General features: G+C 48.6%; 1 protein-coding gene across 1 annotated transcript; it reads right to left on the reverse strand.

The window, feature by feature from the left end:
* Window positions 1–2,208: 2,208 nt before the first annotated feature.
* Window positions 2,209–25,314, reverse strand: NOD1 (nucleotide binding oligomerization domain containing 1). The gene is made up of 12 exons (XM_049785324.1): window positions 25,267–25,314; window positions 22,542–22,932; window positions 21,287–21,461; window positions 18,700–20,521; window positions 15,027–15,110; window positions 13,571–13,654; window positions 12,469–12,552; window positions 10,064–10,147; window positions 9,585–9,668; window positions 7,124–7,207; window positions 3,810–3,893; window positions 2,209–2,461 (listed from the first exon to the last, which is right to left on the reverse strand). Exons 2-12 carry the CDS (start codon window positions 22,734–22,736, stop codon window positions 2,389–2,391), a joined length of 2,853 nt encoding a protein of 950 aa, XP_049641281.1. The 5' UTR covers window positions 22,737–22,932; window positions 25,267–25,314; the 3' UTR covers window positions 2,209–2,388.
* Between the last annotated feature and the right edge of the window lie 1,587 nt (window positions 25,315–26,901).

Genomic DNA, 26,901 nt, shown 5'->3' on the forward strand with positions numbered 1-26,901 from the left:
TATTTTTGGGCTTGACTTTAGCATTTCCTGTGCCATCCTTGACCTTGTTGGCAAATTCCAAAGCATGAACAGCCTGTGGGCTCTGTTCTGAGAAATGAGGGCTGTTTGTAAAACACTGCATGTGTGGCCCCATGATCAATGACTGTCCACACCATAGGGTTCAGTAGGAAAGGAGTCTCCGCTTCTCATTTCAAAAGAAGAGAATGGCCAGTCCAGCCTCCTTCAGGTCTAGTCTGAAGTCACCACACTCAAGCCCAGAGTGATTGAAATGACATATTTTGGGTCCACGTTCTATATCCACATGAGCCTGCCTTAAAAGCAGGTCTGAAATACAAAAACTATACTTGCTCTGTTTCCATTTTGTTTTTTTTTTCTTGGATCAGGAAAAAGCTCCACTTCTCTGCCCAGAAGCTCACCCATGAATGAAGGAGAAATGCTCTTGATATGAGCTGGTACACACCTACCTCCTGAACCACTGCTTCTATTTCAGAAGTGAAGCAGCACCTCCTCAAAGCTGGGTCCCAGCAACCTCTACACTCGACCACCCTGGGATCCCATATCATAGCTCATGGGTCTAAACAGCAACCCCCCCCCCCACAGTTCAGAGTCACATAGTTTGTGACTGGGCTAAGACAGGCAGGGAAACAGAATGCTAGGTCCCGACTTCATCCCTCAGAAGTCTGAGTAAAAATGGGTTCACTCTTATGAGAGAAATCAAAAGTCTGTCACTTTCCAAGGGACTGTTTCCAAATACAGTGTAGACCAACTCCATATACATTCTCCTTCACTCCGAGATTGTGGCCTTTATCTTGCAGTCACTGAGAGTGTCGTGTTTGGGGGAATTGAGTGATGTGGGTTGATGTCTTTAAGAAATATTGTCAGCTATGAAGCCTATTTCTGTGAAAAACAGTAATTCCTTTTTTTGTTGTTGTTGTTGTTTTGTTTTTTGGGCCACACCCAGTGATGCTCAGGGCTTACTCCTGGCTATGTGCTCAGAAATCGCTCCTGGCTTGGGGGACTACATGGGATGCTGGGGATCAAACCCAGGTCCGTCCTGGATCAGCCACATGCAAGGCAAACACCCTACTGCTGTACTATCACTCCGGCCCCATGGAAGTTAATTCTTAGGCATCTGTATAAGCTTTTTGGGTATCTTCTGACCGAAGCTTGAGGGCCAGAGAGTTTAAACCTGGTAGGTCATTTAGGAATTCACAGAGATTGAGGAGCTGATGGCAGGGCAGGGATCCCCAGTGTTTGAGCCTGACTTTCTGAGGACACTCCTCCCATTGGCTGATGGCCATAGCTCTCAGTGAGAGCCATTTCTGGTGCCACTTGAGTTGTCCTCTCAGCAGGAAGCACTAAGGAAGCTGAGGGCTCAGACCCTAGCCAGTGAATGTGTGAAGGAGTAGGACCTAGAGATGTGGGATCACAGCATGCCTGCCTGAGTTCTCCAAAAACTCCCACAACTCAGCATCAGAGTGTTTTCAGTATTTTATTCATAAAAGATCTGGCAGAAGAACAAGTAACCTGCTTGGCCCACCCCTCTCCCCACTTCAGTCTTCACCAGAAAGATGCCCTGTGGGTAAACAATGGTCTTAGGAGTTTCTGAGTCTTTGTTCTAACCCAGGCACTTTCTTATCTACTCATGGCAGTAACTATATCATGGCAAACCACCTTCTTTTTTTTTTTTTTTTTTGGTTTTTCGGCCACACCCGTTTGATGCTCAGGGGTTACTCCTGGCTAAGCACTCAGAAATTGCCCCTGGCTTGGGGGGACCATATGGGATGCCAGGAGATCGAACCGCAGTCCTTCCTTGGCTAGCGCTTGCAAGGCAGACACCTTACCTCTAGCACCACCTCACCGGCCCCCGCAAACCACCTTCTTTCTTCTGGAAATAGGCCTTAATTTTCCTTTTGGGAGTAACACGCCTTTCCCTGTAGTCTTAGCCTTTCAGAGAAGAGTCTTGTGGAAGCCAGAGTGGAAATTCTGCATTGTTCTCTCTCTTAGGCCTACTAAGAGGATCTTACTGGCAGGAAGACCCAAGGACGTAAGACAAAAGCCTGTGATTGACCCTTTTACTCAGCACCATCTCCCAATAAAACCTTGGGATGAATCAACCCCTTGCACCACACAAACCTCAGTAGCTACAGCTGAAAATCACAGCCACCAGAGGAAAGGACAGAGGATATAGAGAATCTTCGAAAAGAAGATTTCATGTTTATGGAGTGCCTCTTCTCTGGGAAGCTCAGAACTGGCTTCACACCATGTATTCTCAGTTATTTGCCAAAGACAAAGCTTAGGACTTGGCAGCACATCTCAGCAGACTTTTCTGGCATCCAGGGCAAGCTCTCTTCAGCATCCAGGATTCACAGGTGGGAAATTCTCCTTTCAGAAACAAATAATCCGCTTGTCACCTTCAAAGAGACTGGCTTCTTCTTGCTTTATCAAGTTTCCATTGAGGCTGTGAAAGGCAAAAATTTCAAGTGAGATGCCAGGGATGCTGCATACACTCCTCTTTCCATTCCATGCTGCTTGTATTCTATGAAATCAGAGACCATGTCCTATTCAGACACGTGTGTGTGTGTGTGTGTGTGTGTGTGTGTGTGTGTGTGTGTGTGTGATCCTGACATTGACCCTTGCTGGCCTGTGTTGCTTTAGGAATACCATCACCCTGACATAATTTTGTAAATGCCTTCTCCCTTGATTACTTTTCTATTCAATTATAAGCTTTCCTTAACCATATTGAAGTTTTAGTTTGTTGTAGTGGCACTTATTCTGTTTTTGTTGCCCTCCTTGTCTTTGGAATTCAGATTCAAAAATATATTGCAGAGAGCAACACCAGGGAGTTTACCATCTATGTTTTCTTTCAAAAAATGCGAAGGTTTTAAAGTCATATACTCAAGTCTTACATTCATTTTAAGTTAACTCTTTGTTTTATGTTTTGGGAATCATACTCGTGGTGCTCAGAGGTTACTCCTGGCCCTGCATGCAAGAATCACTCCAGGCAGGCTTAGGTGATTATATGGGATGTTGGAGATCAAACCCAGATTGTCAACATGCAAGGTAAATGCTTACCACTGTGCTATCATTCCAGCCCCAAGTTAATTTTTTTTTTTTTTTTTGGTTTTTGGGCCACACCCGGTGATGCTCACGGGTTACTCTTGGCTATGCGCTCAGAAATCACTCCTAGTTTGGGGAACCATATAGGATGCTGGGGGATCGAACCATGGTCTATCCTAGACTAGCACATGCAAGGCAGACTCCAGCCCCAAGTTAACTTTTTTGTATGGTATAAAATAAAATATTTAGGGTCCAGCTTCACTGCTTATCATGTGACTATCAATTTTCCCTGCCTGCGTTGTAAACAGTCTTTTCCTCAACTCTATTTGACTCAGAAATGAATGTTGAATTTGGTCAAATAATTTTCTGCATCTATTGAGATGATCATGATCCTTCTTAATGTGCAGCATATCGTGGCCATTTTGTTTGCAACTGTTTTGCACCATTGTTGTTTCTCTGAGATGCAATCCACTCAATCCTAGCAATGGAGTGTCACATCTTTTTTATGTTCATTCACCCCCTATGGGAACCCATGTCTCGGGCCCTGGCTCTCTGAGCTGCATCTAGTCACTGCTCTTGGGTAGGGTGCTGGTCTTGGCCTCAGCTTCCACATTGTGAGATGAAGAGAGACTCCCCACCTGAGGGACTGTAGGAAGTACCAGGAACGCACACAAGTTAGGCCAATGCCTGGCACCAAGCAGGTGGAGCTGAAGGAACAGCCACTGTGACGAGGCAGGGTGGATGCTTACCATATCTCCTTCAAGCCAGTATTCTCCTGTAATGCATCTGCCAGCTGGGCTACCCCCCTGACTGTGATCTTATTCTGGATCAGCCTGGAAGAAGAACATACTCAGTGTCAGACCTCAGAGCTATCCCATCATTACACGGAGCCCTGGGGGGAAATTGATTCCAGTGGCTCTCTCCTTACAGCAAACACTGTGTCTCAAAGGTGAACAGCCTCTGTTCAGTTGTTCCAGAAGAGCCCAGAAGAAGGAAATTACAGCTTTCTAAGCCTCAGTGGGCCTCAAGAAAATGTTTCTGTGGGAGGCTAGCACACAGACTGTAGGTACTGACCTTGCTGACCCTGAGGTCCCCAGAGGTGCCTCTAAACATCTCCCCAGAGCAGAGCTCACAGCTGAGACCTTCTGGTATGCACAGTCATGGTCTCCCTTGGACATTATAACAGAGGGAGAAAAGTGAAGCTGGGAAGGGCCCTAAGCTCTGCCCACACTCAGTTAAATTGTCTCGTTGCTTCTTCATTACTCCCTTGATGTAGGTCTTGCTATGGGGATGAGCTGGGCTGCAGGAGAAGGGCTGGAAGGCCTGGCGATGGGCACATAGTCATGTGTGATTGGAATAAGGATGCAATCCCATTGGCCACACCAGCACATGTGAAGGGAGACAAATGGGATGACTATCCAACTAAAAGCTTTGGCACTCCAAAGGAAACTAGGACAAGAATAAAGTGACACCCCAAAGATGAAGAGAAAATATTTGCCCAGTACTCATCTGATAAAAGGTTAATATGTAAAATAGCTAAAGCAAGGAAGAAACAATCAACCCCATCAACATTACGGGTCGGAGGCGACATGGACGAAGTGTCCTCAGAGAAGATATACAGATACCAGAAAATATATCAAAAAGTGCTAGGTATCACTTATCACCATGAAATGAACATCAAAACAATTAGATGCTACCTCAAACATGCGATAGAGCACACATTAGAGCACACATCACAAAGAACAGCAACAACAAAAAAATCTGTTGGAATGGACATGAATGAAAGGGACTCACATTCACTTCGGTTGGGAATGTTAACTCTCCAGCCTTCTGGGAAAACAATATCTGAACTTCTTAAAACACAAGAGATCCATCTTCCATAAGACCCAGAAATTCTGTACATTTGCACCCCTATGCTCATCACAGCACTATTCACAGTAGCCAGAATGTGGAAACAACCCAAGTGACCAAGAACAGATAATAAGATTTTAAAAAATATGAAATATATGAGAGTATGTATCAAACACACATATAAAAACACACACTAGAAAACTACTCAGCCATAAGAAAAGATGAAGATGTACAATTTGCTGCTCAGTGGTTGGATCTGGAGCGTATCAAGCTGAGGAAAGTGAGCCAGAGGGAGAGGAAAAGATGTTAGAATTATTATCAGTCTATATGCAGGGTGTAAAGTAGGTACAATAGGAGGGGAATAACAAATGCTGGGAGACAACAGAGATCAAGAATTGGTCATTGGTAGAGTTTACCCTAGGGAAGGTATGAGGGGACTAGAGTGAAAATGTTGGTGGGACACTGGGACAGTGGTGAGGAGTTGTTATGCATGAAACCCTATCAAGGATTAAAATTCAAAAATAAAATAATTAAAATTGGGCTTCATCAAAATTAAATACCTTTTCATTTGGTTTCAAAGTTCACTACCAAGAGAGTGAAAACTCCCCAAAGAAGGCCTATATGAGAAAGTATCTAATAACATATCAAGCACTCACAACTCAGCCAATGAAAACAGTCCACAGACTGAAGAGCAAATACAAAGATTAAGGCACAGGCTTTTTATATGGGGTACCCATTTCCATCCCCAGCACCATGTGGATCCCTCAAATATCACCAGTTTTAATCCCTGAGGCTCTGAGAGGGTCCGCACAGCACCACATCCTCAGATCTCAAGAGTCAACCTCAGACCTAGTTAGCTAAAAGTCACCCAAGGGACTCCCAAGTCCCCTGAGTACCACTTGGGAGACCCCAAAACACAACCCAATTTCAAACATGCAAAGGATGTGGTGACATTTCTTCTAAAGAGAAACAGTAACTGAGCACACAAGAATATAGTCGACACGGTCAGTTCTCAGAGAAATGCTAAGAGAAAACCATGATAACATAATGTCACACGGCCTAGGATGGTAAGATTCTAAAGAATGTACGCATTAGGATGCTAAGCACAGCAGCAGTGGACAGAGATGAGCCCTACAAATACTCAAATACCATCACAAATTGTGTGATTGGAAACTAGTCACTGAGTCACTTCGGAAAACAGCTGAGCTGTTCCTTGGTGGGTGAGCCAGAGTCATCTCAGGGCCTTGCAGTCCTCAACCTCCACACATCCCCAAGAGAAATGAAGACATTCTGGGCTCCCACACAGATGGATAGACCATCATGGGTATTATTCACAGAAGTCAAAAAGAAGAAACATCAGGGGACCAGAGAGATAGTACAGTGGGGAGGGCCCTTGTCTTGCATGTGGGCAGCCAGGTTCAATCTCCAGCATTTCCTAGGGTCTCTCGGGCAGAGCCAGGAGTAAGCCCTGAGTATCACTGTGTATGACACTGACACCTCCCCCAAAAATTAAAAAAAAAGAAAGAAAATCAGCTCAAATGTCCGCTAGATACTAGATGAATAAAGAGAATTTGGAGTGAATGTTTGCCTTGCACGTGGTCAACCTGGGTTTGCTCCTCAGTATTCCATATAGCTCCCTGACCCTGCCAAGAGTAACTTCTGAGTGCAGAGCCAGAAGTGGAAACATTGAAGAACTCAAAATGGGGCTGGAGAGATAGCATGGAGGTAGGGCGTTTGCCTTGCAAGCAGAAGGACAGTGGCTCGAATCCTGGCATCCCATATGGCCCCCCAAGCTTGCCAGGAGCGATTTCTGAGCATAGAACCAGGAATAACCCCTGAGCACTGCCGGGTGTGACCCCCCCAAAAAATAATAACTCAAAATGGTTGAATTTTAGAGTGAGGGAATGATAGTTCAAAAATAATGTGGGGGCTCGGAGAGATAGCACAGCGGCGTTTGCCTTGCAAGCAGCTGATCCAGGACCTAAGGTGGTTGGTTTGAATCCCGATGTCCCATAGGGTCCCCCGTGCCTGCCAGGAGCTATTTCTGAGCAGATAGCCAGGAGTAACCCCTGAGCACTGCCGGGTGTGACCCAAAAACCAAAATAATAATAATAATAATAATAATAATAATGTGGGGTGTGTGTATGTGTGTGTGTGTGCGGAACAGACATAGGATGATGATCAGTCTCAGATGCACAGAAACAGCACTTACCACAAATGCTGCAATGTCTGGTTGACTTTCAGCATTTCTGCAAAACCCACTGCAGCTTCATCATTGAGCTCATTTTTGGTGAGCCTAGAGAGGAGAGAAGTAAGCGTTGGTTCAGGACCGCTCTACGTACATGGTCCCAGAAGTGGGGTCCCAGTCCAGGTGACTCCGCATCATTTTGCAAACCCTCTCGGGAATCTGCAAGCATGCAGGCCCCTAACTGGACCTCTCAGCCCCTCCAGTCCACAGAGACCCATTTTTACTGTGAATCCTTGTCTCAGGCTCCTCATTCTGAGAAGCCTGTCTTTCTGCCCTGCCTTTCCCAGCCTTCAGAGCTCACAGAAAACAAGAGCTCAAACAACAACAAGGGCTCAATGCCTGCTCGCCAGGGCTCCAACCCCTGAGGCCCCAGAGTGCCTCAGACGGTCACTTGGGGCCAAAGCTAGTCATGTGCAGATCAGGAGAAGCCTTGCAGCCTGCGTCATAAAACATGCTCGGTATTGGTCTTGCACACAGCTGACCTGGGTTCGAACTCTGGTGCTCCATAGGGTGCACTGAGCACTGCCAGCTATGATCTCTGGGCACAGAGCCAGGTGGAAGCCCTGAGCACAGACAGATGTGATCCCAAAACAAATGAACCAATGTACAAAACATGTCCTATGCTTCATGCAGAGGCTAACTGAGAAAGGCCGGGTCAAGTACTGGGTTTGGGAAAGTTCTTCACTGTTCCTAAATCAGAAAGGGTCTGGGTCAAGCGCAGGGGCCCAGAGGCTCCCCAACACTAATAGGATCAGACTCTATAGTGCTACAAGATGCAAAGAAGGATAAAATCATTCTTAGAATGGAAAGAACCAAAAAAAGACATTCCTTGAAAAACAATTTTGTGGTATCTATTTAGCTCTCCAAAAGGTTCTTTGGGCCAATGCATATTATCTGTCATAATATACACAGTAGGTTCGATGCATTATTTGTCTTTATGCAAATAGTGAGCTCAGTGAAGCAATATAGTCAATAGGTTGAACTTTTTGATAGGACTGTGTGGCCAGAAAAAGACAAAAAAAAGGATGTTGCTAATGAAATACTACACAGCTGTTAGGAAAAATGAAGTCATAAAATTTGCTTATCCATGGATAGATATGAAGAGTATTATGTTGAGCAAAATGAGTCAGAGGAGAGAATAATAATTCTCTCATAAAACAACTGCACTCATTTGTGGGATATAAAAAAAAAGATAGTATGGTAATAATATCCAGAGACAACAGAGACAAGGGCCAGGAGGATCAATCCACGGTAGAAAGCTTGCAACAAGAGTGGGGAATGCAGTGAGGGCAGAGAAGGGACCACTATGACTACAATAAGTGGAAATGAGCAATCTGGACAAGAATGAGTGCTGAAAGGAGATAAAGTGTTAAGCATGATACTTCTTCAATAACAATATTACATATCACAGTGTGTAAAAGAAAAAAGTGGGAAAGAGAGAGAGATAGAGAGAGAGAAGAAAAATGTGTGCCTGGTAGTTAGGTAGGGGGAAAGGTGCGGGGGGACTGGGGACATTGGTGGTGGTAAATGTGCATTGGTGAAAGGTGTTGGACATTGTATGACTAAAAATTCAATCATGAACAACTTTTTATCGGGAGGAAAAAATTATATTATGACAACCTGTAACCACAGCGTTAAAATAATTATAGATATTTTTAAAAGAGTGTTGGAATTGGGTCTAACTTAGGAAGAGATCCTAAACTGACTTGGGAGAGCCCCTGGAGATGGGAGGTTCATTAAAGTTGTGGAGAAGGCAAGGAGCAATGCCTAGGCTGCATGCACCATTATTGAGAAGGCTACTTCTGACATGTCATTTGCTAATGACCGGAGACATAATTGACCATCACTGAGGACATCTAGGTCTATAGTGCATGACATTGGTAGCCAGGGTCACTGTTAGCTACTACACAGTTCTGAGGTGCCCCCTGGCAGTAGCTTATGGAGCCCCAAATGTCCAAAATCTTGAAACTTGGAAAACCCAAATAAAGGGATGTGGTCTAATATAAGGTTCAGATTTTCTTTTCATTTGATGTTTGGGGCCACAACTAGTGGTGATCAGGGCTCATCCTTGGCTCTGCACTCAGGAATCACTCCTGGCAGTACTTGGAGAAAAATCTGAGATGATGGGATGGACCCTATGTGGGCCATATGCAGGCAAAGGTGCTGGCCACTGTCTTATCACTCCAGACCACTCAGGTTCAGATTTTTTAAAGTCACTTGCTCAATGTGATTCTACATTGTAAGTAAAAAAATAAATAGAAGTTTATGTTTGTATTTGAACATGCATCCAGCTGCCCAGAGTGAGCCCAAGCAGCAACCGAGAGTAACTCATGCCCCCAGTCCCTCCCAAAAATACGATTTCAGGCTGGGTATAGCCATGGGAATAATTGCTTGCCCAAGCCTTCGAAGTGCCTGTGGTCATTACCAGAATATTCGGAGAGTTGTGTTCTGCTGCAGGGCCTGTGCGAGGCTCTTTCCTCCTTCTGTTGAGATGCCGTTGAATGCGAGACTAGGGAGAAACACATGTGGGTGAAGAGAGAGTCACCCCCATCTTGTGGGAACCCTTCTGCAAGAGAACATCCACTGGGACTGGCTCACTCAGACAAACAGGCAGAGGGGTAACCTACTGTCCATCTGTCCATGTTCTGGAGAGAATTCACATCAGACACACACACATATACAAGGACTAGTGCTTACAGACACACAGACCAGGTGCAAACATGTATATACACAGACACACAATGAGTACAGACACGTGTCCGTGCATGCGTGTGTGCACACACACAGACACACAGACACACACATACACACTCAGCTTCCCAAGGCAAACCATCACCTTCCTCCCCCAACAAACAACAGGCAGGACAAAGAGCAGCCCAGCTGGGCCACCGGGGCCGCCGTCACCTCAGGTTGGTCAGGCTGGGGTGGTTTCTCAGTGCCTCTGCAAAAGCCCGGGCTCCCTCATCTCCGATCTTGTTGCCCCACATCCTGCGGCAGAGACAAGACTCTTGGTGGACGGGCCTGCACAGCCCCTCTCCGCCACTCGGCTCAGCCCCTCTCTGCCATGCAGCACGGCCTCTCTACCGCACTGCACAGTCCACAAGCAAATGCATTGGCCCACTTGTCCCTTGCCAGCTGGGTAGCTCAGTGCACCAATTTGGGTCTAAGCTCTATGAGCAAGGCTGGTCGTGGCTTAGCAGAAGCTTGGAAAGTGAGAAGTACAAGCACCATGGCCCACTGGGGGCTTGTTAACATCCCAGCAGGAAACAGCAGCTTCCTTCAGCTCCCTGTGCTTCCCTCAGGGTGTTCTACCTCTTTGAGGGGACTCCCAGTCACCAAACAGAATGAATTCTGGTCCTGTGACCCCACATTCACACCTCCCCAGGGCATGGACTGTGGGGGCAGCAGCCATCCTGGGTGGCCATGTTCTGTCACCTGCAATGCATTGTGGGGTGACTTTGAAAATTCGCTGCCACTCAGGGCCAGACCGAGGGCACCACCTTACTCAGAGTTCCTGGTGCGGCCACTCTATACCTGGTAGGTCATGTCAGGGCTGGGCATGACATGTACTTGCTGTGCTCCCAGCCCTACTCTGGGCAGGAAGGTCATACTTTTTAAGAATGGGAGACAAGGTTAGAGCCACACCCACAGTTCTCAGGGGCTACTTCTGGTTGTGTGCTCAGGATTACCCTACATGGTGCTGGGGATCAAACTGCTGTGGGCTGCTAGCTCACTTCCTGGTAAGTCTGTTATTTGACTTTTTGGGGGAATGAGGGACCCGTCAGAGGTGCTAGGCAGGGGCACATGGTGTGGGGATGGAAACCTGGATCTGCCACACTGTCCAAGAAGCAGTTCTTAGGAAGCCCTTAAAGAAGCCAAGCTGGGCCCACTTCTGCTGCAGTGGGGGTGCCAAGGGGCTTCACCAGGAAAGCTGTGTGCCATTTGGGAGGACCCCTCTCCATGAAGAAACCCATGGGAGATCCACCTCAAACAAGTGTCAGCCAGAGACAAACCACACCACAACTGAACATGGACGCATGATGATGAAAGAAATGAGCATTTGTCAAGGACCAGACCTTTCCAGATGGAGGCTGGGCTGGGGAGGCAGCTCACTTAGCAATGCTCAGGCCACACAAGGGCAAGGGGCGATTTCCTGGGTTTGGGCCAAGCACTTCCTGCCTCCCCAAAAAACCCTGGAGATGGTCCCCCTGAAATGCTTTTTAATTCAAACATTGAAATAAATTTAGGAGCTGAGAGATAGCATGGAGGTAAGGTGTTTGTCTTGCATGCAGAAGGTCAGTGGTTGGAATCCCAGCATCCCATATGGTCCCCCGAGCCTGCCAGGAGCGATTTCTGAGCGTAGAGCCAGGAGTAACCCCTGAGCGGTGCCGGGTGTGACCCAAAAACCAAATAAATAAATAAATAAATAAATAAATTTAAAGACAAATACAGGGACAGGGATGTTCCTCTGTAGGATAGAACATATTTCATGTGTGAGTCCCAGAATTGTATCCTTAACACTACTGATGCATGCATGTGCCTCTGACAAACAGATACACACACACACACACACACACACACACACATACACACACACCCTTTATAGGAGGTGCCAAGGAGTCAAAGTCAAGTTGAGAGATTCAGAAACACCAAGGGCCAGAGCAGGAAGGGTATTTGCCTTGCACGCAGCAGACCTTGGTTCAATCCCCAGCATACCATATGGTCTCTCAGCCACACCAGGAGTGATATACCTGAGCACAAAGACAGGAGTAAGCCCTAAGAACCACCAAATGTGGACTCCTCACATCCCCCAAACCCATAAATACTGGCAGATGCTGGGACTAGGGGAGAGGTCAAGGGGAGGGGTTGTTGATGGGAGAAGGCTCCTGTTGATGAAAATCATCTTGGCATGGTGTGGTGACCACACAGCAGTAAGAATGTCTTGGGATGTTGCACACACAGAAATGGTGCAGACAGTCACTTTCCTGTTACATGTATGTCATTACAACTTTTGAAGAAGTCTCCAGGAAATATAGCATATTCGAAGGTTTTCTCCCCTCCAACTTGACTGAATCACTCTTGTTCATTATTATTTTCTGTTCTCGGCCACAGGTAGATGGATTCTGTAGGAACCCAACAGAAGCATAGGCAGAGAGGCTGCAGGCTGCCCCAGGCCTCCCCCCACATTTGCCAGGAAACACGAGTGGGCCCCTTGTGCATGCCAAGGCTTCAAGCTCCATAGCCCCCTTCTATGCTTTTCCCCAGGTCTTATTGGTCCTTTGACATACACAACCCCCGGCTCTCCTCACCCAACATCGAAGATGAACTTGCTTTTCTTCACAGCCAGAGCGAGACACTTCCCACCTTTGCTTGTTATTTTGTTTGCTCCCACTCTGTGGAGACAGAGAGGCCAGTCACTGTGGCTGTGAGGGGACACTCCCCTGGTCCACAGGGCCTCTCTGGGAAGTTAGTGCTTCCTCCTGAGGCATGGGGCACTCATGTCCCAGCTTCTTCTCAGGAATTACTGCAGAACTTGGGGGACACAGCCCCACCCGGTGCATGTGTGTGTGTGTGTGTGTGTGTGTGTGTGTTTGTTTATATGTGTGTGTGTAAACGGCCTCAAATGTCCCCTAGGGGCTCCCAGTCTGGTCCTCTATGACAGGGACCAGGATTAAGTGTTTGTTTATAACTATGTGTGCTTCAGTGGTTATGTTCCCCACAAATTCATGAGTTGAAATCCTGGGGATGGGTCTTATGGGGGAAGTTTGTGGGAGGGACTAAGGTCATGTGGGTAGAGCCCCTACCACATGGAATCAGTGATCCATGAGGCCCTGAGAGTGCCCCCATCCCCTTTACCACCATGTGGGAACCCTGTGAGAAGAACGCAAGTGAACCTGGTTAGACTCTCCCCAGGAAGTTACCCTGCCGTGAACTTGCCCCAGGAAGTGAACCCAGAAGTCAGTTCTCCCCAGGAAGTGAACCATGAAGTAAACTCTCACAGGCACCAAAGCTGGACCATGGCCTTTGGGCCTCTGGAAATATGAAAACTTCTTTTTTGGTGCTTAGAAGCCAACCTGGAACATGGTTTGCGGGTGTAATCTTTGTCAAAGGACTTGCATAGTCTCAGTCAAAGACTAGGCAATGAGAAACTTCCTTAGGATAGAAAAGTATTCCAAGAAGGTCACTGAGGCCTTTCTTCCTGAGCAACCAGTGTCATCCATATGCCAACCCAAATCTATGTTCCCTTTCCACACACAGGGTTCCTAATCTAAGCAAGCACAAGTCTTTGGGGGAGGAGGGCAAAGGCCCTGTACAGTAGCATTTACTCTAAGTGGATGAGAAAAAGAGAAACACATTAGGAAGCGAATTCCCTTCCGCCCTCACCCCCCCCCCCCACACACACACACTTACTTGAGGTGTGTGAGGCTTTCACACTCTTCAAGGATTCTGGCCACATAGCTGGCTCCTACATCAGTGATCTGGTTGTTGTATAACCTTTGAGAGAAAACAAAGCCCAAGACAGTGATTCCTAATGATGTGTGGAAAAATGTAGCTCATCAGGACAGCACACACACACACACACACACACACACACACACACACACACACACACACACACACGGCTGCCCTGTTTCTAAACTGAGCACATGTGATCATCATTTTCTGCAGTCAGTCTGAAAGGATGAAGGCAGGGCCTGGAGAAGCAACATTGATTAGTTTCAACGCAGGCTCTCACTTCTCAGCATTTGGACCACTAACAAGCTACTTATCCTCCTTAACCTGTTTCCCATCTTCAGTACAAAGACAAGGACTGAGCTCCCATAAGCATTGTCATGAAGAGATGATGAGGCTATTCCACGCCCCACTCTTACCCTGGCACTTAGGGTCAATAATGATGTGTGATGTGGGGATTGAATTGGGACTCAGATGTCACTCAGCATCTCCAAAGTGAAATGTCACTCCCTGGGCACCTCTACTGTCTAATGTCCAGCCATGCTTTCACTATCAGTATAGCATGACAGGGCAGAAAGATGAGAGTGGAAATCAGACTCAAGTCTTGTGGGGTCACAGAAGAATGGGGATCCCCTGATTTAGGGTCCTCAGGGACAGCAGAAAGGGGGCCCAGAAATTGTAGCTAACTGGCTCCAGTTGATTGCACGCAGGGCCAGAATTCTTAGGTCAAAGGTGCTGAAAACACAACATTCTTCATTCGTGTTCTAGCACCTATGGGGAAAGTCATCTGTACCCCAGCTGGCCTGCACAGTCAATCTCAGCATTCTGCACAGAAATACTTAAAGGGGCCCATTTGTAGCAATAGCACCATCGATCACATACCCTGAATTTAGAACATTATTTAGAAGTCAGTCTTTGTCTTTCCCCCAATGGATCTAGATAGGGTTTCTGGTCCCATGGTAATGCAATCTAATAAATGAATAGTCTTCTAACATTCACGTATCATGTCCCAGATATTCCTGCACTGCACCCCCCCAACAGCTACGGTGAAACTACTCATCTGTGCGGGGGACACAATGACACAAGTGAAGGCCTGAGGCTGAGTAGAGTTTTTTTTTTCCCACCCAAATGATGCCATCTAGTTTCCCATAATTGGGGAAATTGCAGTAACAAATCCCAAAGGAAATGGCCCAGACTCCTCCTGGGAAACCACCTTCATGATCACAGTCTTCATGATCACCCTGTCAGCTCAGTCTGGTGGCAGTGTTTCTCTGACCGGCTCCAGTCACAAGCTGGACCATACCCTTCCAGTTCTTGGCTGCAGTGACAGCCTTCAGAGCCATCTGCCAAGCACTATCCTGCTGCTCTGTCTGGTAAATCATATGGTTAGACTGTATCCATAGGACAGACCTACCCTAAGTAGGTGAGAATTTTGTACTTAGGCACCTCTTCGTAGAGCACCTTCACCCCATCATCCGTGATCTGGTTCACACTGAGTCTGAAACAAAATGAAAGGGAAAAGGGGACACATAAGAGAAGCTGCTCATTCAGATTCCATGGGGATCTCAGAGCTCCAATTCTGGAGATGCTACCAGAATGAAGTTCCTCTGGGTGTATCGAGCCCCACAGCAGAATAGCCCCCGTAATGCCTGTTTATTCATCACACTGCACCTGCCCTCAGCAGGGGAACAGCAGGGAACCATGGGAGGTCCATGTGGGGACCATGGGAGGGATAGTCAGAGACATCCAACTCCAACACCTCACTTCAGAAGTGTCAGGCTCTTAGGAAAGGGACACAGTTTCTTTTAGGCTCCAGCATCTTGCAGGCGGGGCCAGAGAGTGTTCCTCCCTGCAAAACTGTCACCCTACCCCCATCTTCCTGCATAAGCTTACCTAATGGTAAGACCGGTCCTTTTCTGGGAGAGGGTCTTCGGTAGGTAACAAAAGGGGTTGCCTCAGGGGCAAAAGGAGGATGGTTGGAGACAGAGGATTCAGAGAGGATTCAGCAAGAGAGGTGGCTGGCAGAAACAGCGAGATGTCAGGGCAGCTGATGAGAGTTTGCTTAAAGGATTAGCTTAGTGGCTAGGGCCTATTATTAATAAGGCTTCCTGTCTCCTGAAACCTGACTGCTTGTGGATCATTTCCTCACAGTCACCCTAAGACCCACCGGCTGGAGGGAGTTGCAGGTGCATGGCCCAGGCTGGCAGAGAAAAGCCTCACCATACATCTCACCATCATCCACCTCCATCCAGGACTCAACAATTAATATGTTTTTCAACACAAAACTAGGATCCTTCTCAGAAAATACTCAAGCTGACTGTCTCTTGGCCTCAATATGCATATGCTGTATGGGGCTGCAGGAGCGAGAGCTGGTGTGATGGCAAATTAACAACTCCATCTCAGTGGCCAGGCTTGGGAGCTGGGCAGGATGAGAGGATGAGGAGCAGCCTGGCTGAGGACCACAACGGGGTACTCTGACCGCTCCCTATAGACTGTCCTTTCTGGAGCAAACTCTGTACATCCACCCAAGCCTCCAGAGAACAGAGGGACAGAGATGGGGCAGCCAGGAAACAGACTAGGGTACAGCACACTTTTCTATGAAGGGGCAGAGAGCAAACACTTTGCAGTAGCCAGACCATCTGGTTCCAATCCCAAACATTCACTGCATGCCACCATTTTCTTTTTTCTTTGTTTTTGGGCCACACCTGACTCTGTGCTCAGGAATCACTCCTGGCAGGCTTAGGGTGATTCTATACCATATGGGATGTTAGGGATCAAATATGGTTCAGCCGCATGCAAGGTAAATGCCCTCTCTGCTATGTTACATTTCTGGTTCCCTGTGTGATGGGCTACACCTTATTTTACCTAAAACAAAGTTTATCCCTGGTTTCTTTGTATGTTTGTTTACAACTTGGTTTTACCCAAAACAAAGATTATCTTACTTGCAAACCTGGGTGAGTTTACTGCCCCACCCAGGGGTGATCTCTACTCAATAAACACAGTAGTTCTGCAGGCAGCGAGGGCCAGACTAGGTAGGGGACTGCCAGACTACATGCGTTTCACTCTCAACCCAGTTTGGATTATTTCACGCATGAACCTGACTCAGATTCGTTCATCTGAGGCTAGAGACACAGTGCGTGAGGTGATTTTACATGTGTGCCAATATTTTTACAAACGCAAACTGGCCATATGGGTTGACCTCTATGATAAGAGCAGAATGGGTGAAAATGTGATATTTTTTGGATCAGAAGCCAGTCAGCTGCTCTGAGCCACCTACCCCATACCCCCCATCCCTTTGTCCCCTGTAGGTGTAGACATTGCATAGCCATCACAGACCTGGCAGGAGCAAATGGCCTCTCCCAAGAGAAACGGAACCCTCCAATCTCCAGCTGGGCCCAGCTAAAGTGTGATGCAAGCACAAGTCTTGTGAGCAAGAGCTGAGAAGTCTTTTGCAAGAATGGGATGTATGTAACCTTTCCTTCCTTCCTTCCTTCCTTCCTTCCTTCCTTCCTTCCTTCCTTCCTTCCTTCCTTCCTTCCTTCCTTCCTTCCTTCCTTCCTTCCTTCCTTCCTTCCTTCCTTCCTTCCTTCGTCACACCCAGCAGCGCTCAGGGGGACCATATGGGATGCCGGGATTTGAACCACCGACCTTCTGCATGCAAGGCAAATGCCTTACCCCCATGCTATCTCTCCAGCCCCTGTTCTTTCTTTTTTCCAATGGCTAGCACATTGACTTGATGGCTGGAACTTGAGCAGCCACCTTGGGCAATGAGGTAGAAGACAGCAAGTAAGGACAGGAAAGTGCTCAGACAGGAGAGAGGCTCTTACAGTTGGGGAGGGAAGAGAACAGAATTCTGAGCTGTCCCTCATGGGCCCTTTGCCTGATGGAAAAAACAGCTTCATTTCCTCCCCTCCTTTCTTCTTTCCTTTATTCCTTTCTTTCTTCCATCCTTCCCTCTTTCTTTTTTCCTTCTTTTCCCTCCTTCCTTCCTAACTTCCTTTCATTCCTTCCACCTTTTCTTCCTTCCTTCCCTTCCTCTCTCCTTCATTCCTCTCTCCCTCTTTTCTTCCTTTGTATTGTAAAGCTGGAAACTAAATCCAAGCTCCACACAAGTTGCAAGTTGCGCCTCCACTACAAGTCACCTTTCTGGGCCCCACTAATATTTTGTTTACTTCTTCAACCCAAACTGCTGTTCAATGCACATACTCAGGGGCTCCAAACACTGGGGCTTCCCAGTTCTCCCTTTCTCCTCCGTTTTGGTCATGAGAGAAAATGTCCCTGGAATCAGCGCCTGAGACCAGGCCTTTCCATTGCCCAAGTGTCTAGGAACCACTGGCCAAAGCCACTCCTGGGGAGACCTGGCAGGCAGCACAGAGAAGGTTCCAGGCCTTCACAGGCCAGCCCTGAGCTCTGCATAGCCCCTCACATGTGCGTCTCTGGCATGGTCCTGACAGGTCCCCAGAACCAGTCCTAAGTCCCTCTTGCTCTTTGCTGCTGTTAAGCCAGTCACAGAGACTTGTGGGTTGCACAGCTCACCAGTGTAGTTTGTTTGAAGGACTAAACTTTCTGCACTAAACCTATGCTCCAGAACATGCAGCCTGAGAGCTGTATGGGGCCTGCAAACTCTGTGTCTGGACCCTGGTGCAAGACAGAACAGGCACGCATGAGCCTGCAGGCTTTTCACAACCTAGCACTTGGAGTGACACACATTAGCCCTCGTGAAAGGAAGAATTCCCACTGTGCTGTGACCTCCCAAAAGGCACCTAGCCAGGGGAAGCTTTCCTGGCCCAGATTGCTGGTGGCTGAGGGCTGCTGGCTTAGACCAGAAGCCTGTGCCCCTCTGCCCTCAAATTTGCCACTTCTCCTGTATCACAGGCTCTCTCCAAGCTTCACTTGGCCATTCCTGGGGACTCGGACTCGGCTCTACCTGCGGACTCGGCTCCACCTGCGCTCACTTCTCAGTGCTCGACGGGAGGTGGGAGATGACCCTGCCTCGAGGTGAGTCCTATCTGCATATCTATGGATGGACAGGGAAGGCCCTGCTCCCAATGCCCATGAAAGTCTGGTGCCCAGGCCGGCATCCTCACCTGATGACCGTGAGGCGGCTGAAACAAGGCTGCAGCTCGCGCACACCATAGTCGCTGAGGTTGTTGTTGTCCAGGTCCAGAGCCAGGTGCTTGTGGAAATGGTTCAGCACGAAGGAGAGGGCGCTGCAGTCGGCCGAGTGGGCATTGCAGTACGTTAGCTTGAGGTAGTTGGCACAAATGCCCTTGGCCGCCAGCTGCCCTACCTTCTCGCTCTGCATCTCATAGATACAGCGTGTCATCCAGAGGAAGGTGGGCATGGCCTGCACCTGGTTGAAGCCCCCGGTCTCAACGCGGGGGAGCCCCTTCAGGTAGGTGCGCAGGCTTGCGAAGAGGTGGGCACACAGCGCCCGGCGCTTCCTCCTGAGTGCCGCAGCAGGCACCAGATGTTGCAGCAACCGCTGTCGGCCCTTGGACAGCAGCCCGCATAGGAAGAGGTTGGTGAACTGGAAGTGGTCTTTCTTCTGGAAAGGGTCTTCCCTGGCCATGCCCCGACCCCTCAGCCATCGGGGCCATGGGAGGCAGGAGCTGGCAGGGGGTCCATCCTTTCTGGGGGGTGCCCACTCTTGGAAAAAGCAGAGCATCTCCCTCGTGCCCACCTTGTCATCCACCACGAGGAAGAAGGCCGCCAGGAAAGCCTGGAGCGTCAGGTGGAAGAACTCAAAGGTGGGCTGGACTCCATCCAGGCCCAGCTCCTGTCCGGCCCTCAGAAAGCCCAGCTGCAAGTCCTGCTCCTGAATCTCAGACGCCTGCATGTCCTCCTGGCTGAAGACAAAGAGGTTTTTCTCCAGGCCCTGGCGGGCCACGCGGCCCAGGGCGAGCAACGTGGGCCGGCCAGCGCGCAATGTCTCCGTCCGGCTGCGCGTGTTGCGCTGGACCAGGCTGGTGGGCTGCGTTCGGTTCAGGTGGACCTCGGTGACCAGCAGGAAGATGTCCGTGAGAGTCAGGTTGCAGGAGGGCAGCTGTCGGGCCCGGTCGGGCGCGCCCTGGAAATGCTGGAAGCAGCGGAAGATGATCCAGCAGAAGAGTGGCACGGCGCATAAGCTGCCCAGGCTGGGGTTGGCATCTAGTTGCTCCAGGAGACGGCCATGCATGGCCCGGTCTGGGAACATCCTTTGGGAGAAGATGCGCAGGTGACTAGGAGAGAAACCTCGCAGGTGCACCTTCTTGCGCAGGAGTGGACGCGGGAGATGAGTGCCCGTGCGCGCGGTCAGCACCTTGCGGGCACCCTGCAGCAGCTTTCCAGCTAGGAGGCTGGCCAGCAGCACCAGCGGGTGTGCAGGCTCCCAGGGCGAGCAGGCTTCAGGTGCTCGGCTCAGGTCAAAGTCTGAATGCAGCTCGTCCAAGCCGTCGAAGGTGAAGAGGATGGTTTGGGGGAAGCGCAGAAGAAAGGCGAACACCTCATCGGGGTCTTGCTCCGGATAGCAGAAGTGCTGGAACAACAGGTCCTTCAGCAGCATCGATGCACTGGGCTGGAAGCAGCTGAAGGTGCGGCAGCGAAAGTGGAAGGAGAACTTGAGGCCTGTGTCCAGCTGCCCTGCGGCCCAGAGACTCTGCAGCCGCAGCAGGAGCATGGACTTGCCCACGCCTGCGTCGCCCACCACGAAAATGGTCTCAGCCTGCTCGTTCAGGACGCCCGCCACCGGGTCCAGGAGCCCCGCGACGTTGCCCAGGCTGCCCAAGCTCTCGTCGCTGAAGTTGACCAGCTCGGCTGTCGTGTCCACGTACAGCTCCTCCAGGGGCATCTCCTCCTTCTGCGCATAGCACATGATGAACTTGGAATCGCGACCCAGTTGGTGACGCAGCTTCTCCGTGTATCTGCTCACTGCAGACAGTGCACAGGGTGGTGGGGAGAGACAGGGAGAAACGGGGTCTCAGGAGAAGGTACTTACCCACCTCAATTTGATTCCCAGCACCCCATCCTGTCCCCTAGCCCCACCAGGAGTGATACCTGAGTGAAGGGGCAGGAGTAGCCCTGAGCGACACTAAGTGTGGCCCGAGGAAACAAAGATAACAAAAAACCACCAACCCCTTGGGGCTGGAGTGATAGCACAGTGAGTAAGGCATTTGCCTTGCCCTGGCACCCCATATGGTCCCCAGAGACTACCAGGAATGATTTCAGGTAGGTGGACTCTCAGAGTAACCCCTGAGCACTACTGGGTGTGGCCCCAAAAACCAAACAAAAAAAGTGGGATAAGAAGTAACACCCCAATCTGCAGGGGCAGACTAGCCACCCTGCCCACTATGGTGACAGGACCAGTTCTTCGCCCCTCCGGCCACACTCCACGGCCAGGGGTCTCAAACTCAATTTACCTGGGGGCCGCAGGAGGCAAAGTCGGGGTGATCCTTGAGTGCAAAGTCAGTAGTAAGCCTTGAACATTGGGGTGTGTGACCCAAACAACTAAAACAAAACAAAACAAAAAAAGATTCCTCTAGGGCAGGGCCACAAAACGTTGTACAGAGGGCCGCGAGTTTGAGACCCCTGCTCCACTCCATGCCTTGCCGGACCCACTTCCCAAGCTCCCACCAATGAGTGACCTGCCCTGTGTTTGCGTCCCCACCCCAGCCCCTGTCCCTGTGGTGACTGTACCTGGGTCTGTGTTGAGGACACTTTTGCTTTGAATGACATGTGAAGGGGAGAAGCCTATCTGGGAGATCCAGGGCCTGAGGTCCACGTAGGCATCTGTGAGCTGCTGTAGCACGTGAAGGAGGAATTCGGCCACTTCCTCGCCCTTGCTTTGCACCAGGTCCAGAATCTGACGCACCTGGGATGGCACACGTAGGAAGGCGTAAGCTGGCATGAGCGTGGGCCTGAGCTAATTCTGTTCCTGGCAGTACATGGAGCTCTGAGCAACGCCAGAGTGGTTCAACAGGGCCCCACCAGTGTGCCCCAGAGTGTAGGGCCTTGTGCTGAACTGGGTGGGGCATTCTCCTCTCATCTTCTCTTTTCTCCTCTCCCTTCTTCTCTCCTCCCCAGAAATGGGGTCAAAAGCTACTCAGAAGCCAGGGCCCAGCAGAGAGGGGACAAAGACCCCTCACCTGCAACTCCCCCCGCTCAAAAAAAAAAGGCTTTTTGTACTGTTGAAAGTGCAAGGAAGAAACTCAAAGAGTGCATTTCTGCGTGTCCTCCAGAAAACCTTCCCTCTCTCAAGATCTCATTTCATATAGGTTATCCTTTAAACTGGGGAGGAGTTTCTGGTCCTTCTACTTCCCTCTTGCAGAAGGAGATAACAAAATAACAGTGAAACCCAAGTGACAATTCTCCCAGAGCCAAGAGCTGTGAGTTCCTCTCTGTGAGACAGCCAGGAGTCCACAATCAGGGGACTTTCTCTGTCTCTCCAACAACTAGCAGGGTTCCAGAGTGTTAGAGACATGGAAGGAACAATTTTGTTGGCTTTCTTTGTTGTTTTATTTTGGGCTAATTTTTTTTGGGGGGGGGGGGGAAATGTACCTGGCTACATGCAGGGCTTACTCCTGGCTCTGCCCTCAGGGATCACTTCTGGCAGGCTCAGGGAACCATCTGGGCTACTAGGGAGCAAACTGAGGTCAGTCTCATGCCAGACCAGTGCCCTCCTCACTGCACTATTGCTCCAGCCCAGTTCTATCAGCTTTCTCACACCTATGCCTGCTTTTCCTATGTCTGAGAGTCAGGAAATGAATATTTGAGAATCCCTACCTGCAGCAAGAAAGGCTGAGAGAGGAGAGATCTTTGCTCTCATATGAGCACCGAGGTCTGATGCAGGATGCCATCTAGGCATATAGCTGAGAGCCTTCATGAGAGCAGCATCCCCGGTGAGAGCCTCACCCTGGCCCTTCCCCCTTATCCCAGCCACCTGTCCCCACACCTGGCTGGGCTTCGTGGCATAGGCGCCCACAATCTCCACGTCTTCAGCGGTGAAGTAGCCATTTTCCAGCAAGTTGTCCAGCAGGCACTGGGTGTTGCCAATGTGCGCCACCAGATGTTCCCGGTGAGTCTTCAGTACCTTCCCATAGGACTGGGCCACACTTGGTCCCTGATCCATCTCAGCAAGGCCTGGCATGGCCACGGAGCAAGTAGCAAGTGCCCATGTTGACCAGCATCACTGTGGGGGGCATGTTGTCCAGGTGGCCAGGCCCCAGAAGCTCTGAGGACTTACCTTCAGAGCCAAGGCCTTGAGGACACTGCGCCCAGTTTTCTGGTCCTATAGATTCTCCTCTGGAAACAGGAGCCAATGATGCTGAAGACACTGAGACAAGCTAAAGGAAAATTTATCACTTAGTGGCCTTTCAGGGGGAGTTAAGTCATTGTCTCTCAAGTCTTTTCCCACTGGGACCCCTTTAGGCCCTTCCTTCCTTCCTGGCTCTCCCTGCCCCAAGTCGCAGGCTGCAACCCCACTCCCCCAATTGAGATTTTTTCCCCATGTGTTTTCATTGGAATACCCTGACTCAGGAATGCTGGAATGTAGCTAATCATCTTAAGCACACACTCTTTTTTTAATATCCAGAGCACACACCCTGCTTTCCCTAATCTCCTTACCCTGTCTTCTCTAAACACAGAAGCACACACTCTGTTGTAATCCCCTCTCGCATCCTGCCCTATTGGCTGACACAGAGTCCACACCTACCCTCCCCTAATATAAATATCCATTTCCCACCTACAATAAACAATTTCTCTCTGAAGTGGCTGGTGGATCCTCCTTTATGAGTGCTCTATTCCCTTGAGATCCAACCTCACCAGTTACTTCTACATCTTGGGGTCTGACCTTACCAGCTTCGGACTAGGATCCTACAGACAATCTGTCTGTTGAGCAAAACTTTATAACATGAGATAGAGCAACAGAGATATAACTTTTAGGAAGGGAGGGAGGGAAGCATTGTACCTTAATCCTAGGCCATGACAGAGATGGAAAAGTATATTATTTAACAAAATCAGGGCTGGCTCAATAGCGCAGCAGTAGGACGTTTGCCTTGCATGCGGCTGAGCCAGAACAGACCTGGGTTCGATCCCTTGCATGCACAAGGTCGGTGGTTGGAATCCCGGCATCCCATATGGTTCCCCGAGCCTGCCAGGAGCGATTTCTGAGCATAGAGTCAGAAGTAACCCCTGAGCGTTGCTGGGTGTGGGACCCCCCCCCAAAAAAAAAGAATGTTGAACTTCCTGTCTGAATTAGGGGCAAAACCCAAGTTACATTTTTTTTCAGTTTTGATATTTGGGGTGGAAGGGTTTATGTGTCTTTTTTTTTTTTTTTTTGAGGGATTTTGGGCCACACCCGGTAACGCTCAGGGGTTACTCCTGGCTATGTGCTCAGAAGTTGCTCCTGGCTTGGGGGACCATATGGGACACTGGGGGATCGAACCGCTGTCCGTCCAAGGCTAGCGCAGGCAAGGCAGGCACCTTACCTTCAGCGCCACCGCCCAGCCCCAGGGTTTATGTGTCTTACCCCACAATTGCAGTTATTTCCTTTTTCATAGCAGAAAAGACCTTCAGTTATTTCTCTCCTCATGCATGTATGTGTGTGTGTGTGTGTGTGTGTGTGTGTGTGTGTGTGTGTGTGTGTGTGTGTGTAAAATGAATGGCCAGGGGCCAGAGTGATTGCATAGTGAGAAGGGCATTTGCTTTGCATGCGACCAACTGGGTTTGATCTCTAGTATCCCATCTAGCCCTCCAAGCCTATAAAGAGTAATTTCTAAATGTAGATCCAGGAGTAACCCCTGAGCACCTCCAGGTATGGCCCCAAGACAAACAATAACAAAAAATAGATGATCATCTTACAAGGAAAGCAGTCCTGAACCAACCACATTATTTATTGAGAAAAGTTCACACTCCCCAAAAGTTTCCTTCCAATGGCTCAAGAAGTTCCCAGACCTCTCACACTGTTAAAGATGGGCAAGACACATCTGTTCATGCCCCAGGTCTGGATCCCAGACTGTTTTTCCATAACACACACACACCTGTGTTCTGTTCTTTTCCTGACCTTAGACAGAGCCTGGCAAGACCCCACACAGATACTTTCCTTTTAGAATAAAAAATGGTACAATTGATCAAACAAAGCAACAGATGCCCAGAGAGCCTGACCAAAGGGAACAGAAAGGAGTGGACTAGGGGATGGCATACCAGGAACCTGGCCCTCAAGCCAGCACCACATGGTTCTTTCCCCTGCACTCTCACCTCTTGAACTGCCAATGAGGCCAAAAACAACACACTTGAAGAAAAACTATTGTTAGTTGCTATTTCACCAAAAGTTTGCTAATCTGTTAGTTGGTTCACCCATTGCCGCTGTGAACAGTTCTGTTCACTTTGCTTTATGAAATAGTTCTCCCAAAGAACATGCTGGGCCAGAGCAATCATAGCAGGGAGGACTTTTGCCTAGTATATGGCCAACCTGGGTTTAATCCCTGTCATCCCATATGGCCCCCCAAACCTGCCAGGAATGAGTTCTGAGCTCAAAGCCAGGGTTAACCCCTTAGTGCTTTGAGCACAGAGCCAGAAGTTGACCTGGAGCACCAACAGGTGTCGCCAACTCCCTCCCCCCCCCCCCCAAAAAAAATACCAGTTGGTCATATTAATTTTAAATTACTTGCTAGCAATACCTTTTTAAGTTTCTGGATTCGTTCCTCGATGTAAGAACATGTTACGACAATATTTTCTTTGTATCTCTTCAATTCCAATTATTTTATGGAACCTGCAAAGAGTATAAAATCATATACTGTTGGATTCACTGGTTTTCATTCTATTCAGGATATTTCTTCTTTGCTGATGCTTATTACACATTAGATGGAAGTACTTTTTAGATTTGTACCTTGGACCACCTGTTCTCCACTCCAGGTGTAATAAAGTCCATGGGTCTCAGGGAGAAACAGCTTGCAGTTTTGGTTTTCCACAACTGAGCTATCTGTTTGCTAGGAGAAGAAGGCTTGCAGTGGAAGTCCTGAACCTGTCTTATCTCCTTAATGGTGTGTGGATTATTTCCTGTGTCAGTGTTTGCTTTCAAACCCACATCTGCCCAATCCCCTGGGATTGGGCGATGAGGCTTTTGCTTCAGTATACAAAATGGTAAACAAAGGAATAAAATTAGCTACAAGAGAGTTGTTGGGAGGGGGCCCTCCCAAACCACATTGCCCATGGCTCACTCTTAGTGGTTTTCCAAGAGTAAGTAAGTAAAAGCCAAACCAACCTTAAATTTCTGGCCAAGTAATGACTCAAAGGACTGGAGAAGATGCTTCTAGGTTAGTGTCCTGCTTTCACTTCCTTGCACTACAAAGTCCTGAGCACCCACCAGAATAGCCTCCAAGTACCACCAGGTATGAGCCCCACACATTTACAATACAAAATAGAGCCCAAGTCAATATGGCACACAGTATGACTCTCAAAATGCTGGCTGTTATTATATAAGGCCAACCAGCTAACACATTTTTTTTATTTTGGTTTTTGGGTCACACCTGGCAGAGCTCAGGGGTTACTCCTGGCTCTACACTCAGAAATAGCTCCTGACAGGCTCGTGGGACCATATGGGATGCTGGGATTTGAACCATTGTCCTTCTCCATGCATGGCAAATGCCTTACCTTCATGCTATCTCTCTGGCTCGCAGCTAACACATATTTTGACTCATTTCAAGTCTCAAGCCAGTCCAAATTTTAACTTTATTCCAAATAAAATGATTCTTCTGGGCAGATATAGAAATGGAGGCCCATAAATATTTTTCCAATGCTACAAAGTTCAGAACTGCCAAAGTGTCACTTGGACCCAAGGAAGCTTCAATTACATAGTCAACTAGTGGTTTAACAGAACTGCAAACAAGATATTTTGAGAAAAAGAGAGACCAAAACTCTAGTTTCTTCTAAGTAGTAAGTTCAACCCTTCTGACACTTTTTCCAGGTCTAATATCTCCACTGGAAGTAATCAACCTGCTTCATTGGAAATTAAAAGTAAAACAACAGACTTGTTCAATGGAGTTTATGATGTCTTTTCCTGTGAAGAAGCCCATTGTCCAGATAGGGAATTGTAGTCCAAAAGAAAAGCCAATTTTTCTATATCATTCATTGTAGTTTTGCATTCACAGACAGCAACTGGGAAGTGTGTTAAAACAAAGCAGAAGACTGGAGAAATGGTTTAAGCAGGAAGGGAGCACAGGCTTTGCATAAGGAAGGCCTGGGTTCTGCCCCCATAGCACAGAGTACTCCTTGAGCACTGCCAGGTATGGCCTGAAAACAAAACAAATCCTAAA

Source organism: Suncus etruscus, chromosome 13 (assembly GCF_024139225.1).
Source record: "Suncus etruscus isolate mSunEtr1 chromosome 13, mSunEtr1.pri.cur, whole genome shotgun sequence".
Taxonomy (NCBI): domain Eukaryota; kingdom Metazoa; phylum Chordata; class Mammalia; order Eulipotyphla; family Soricidae; genus Suncus; species Suncus etruscus.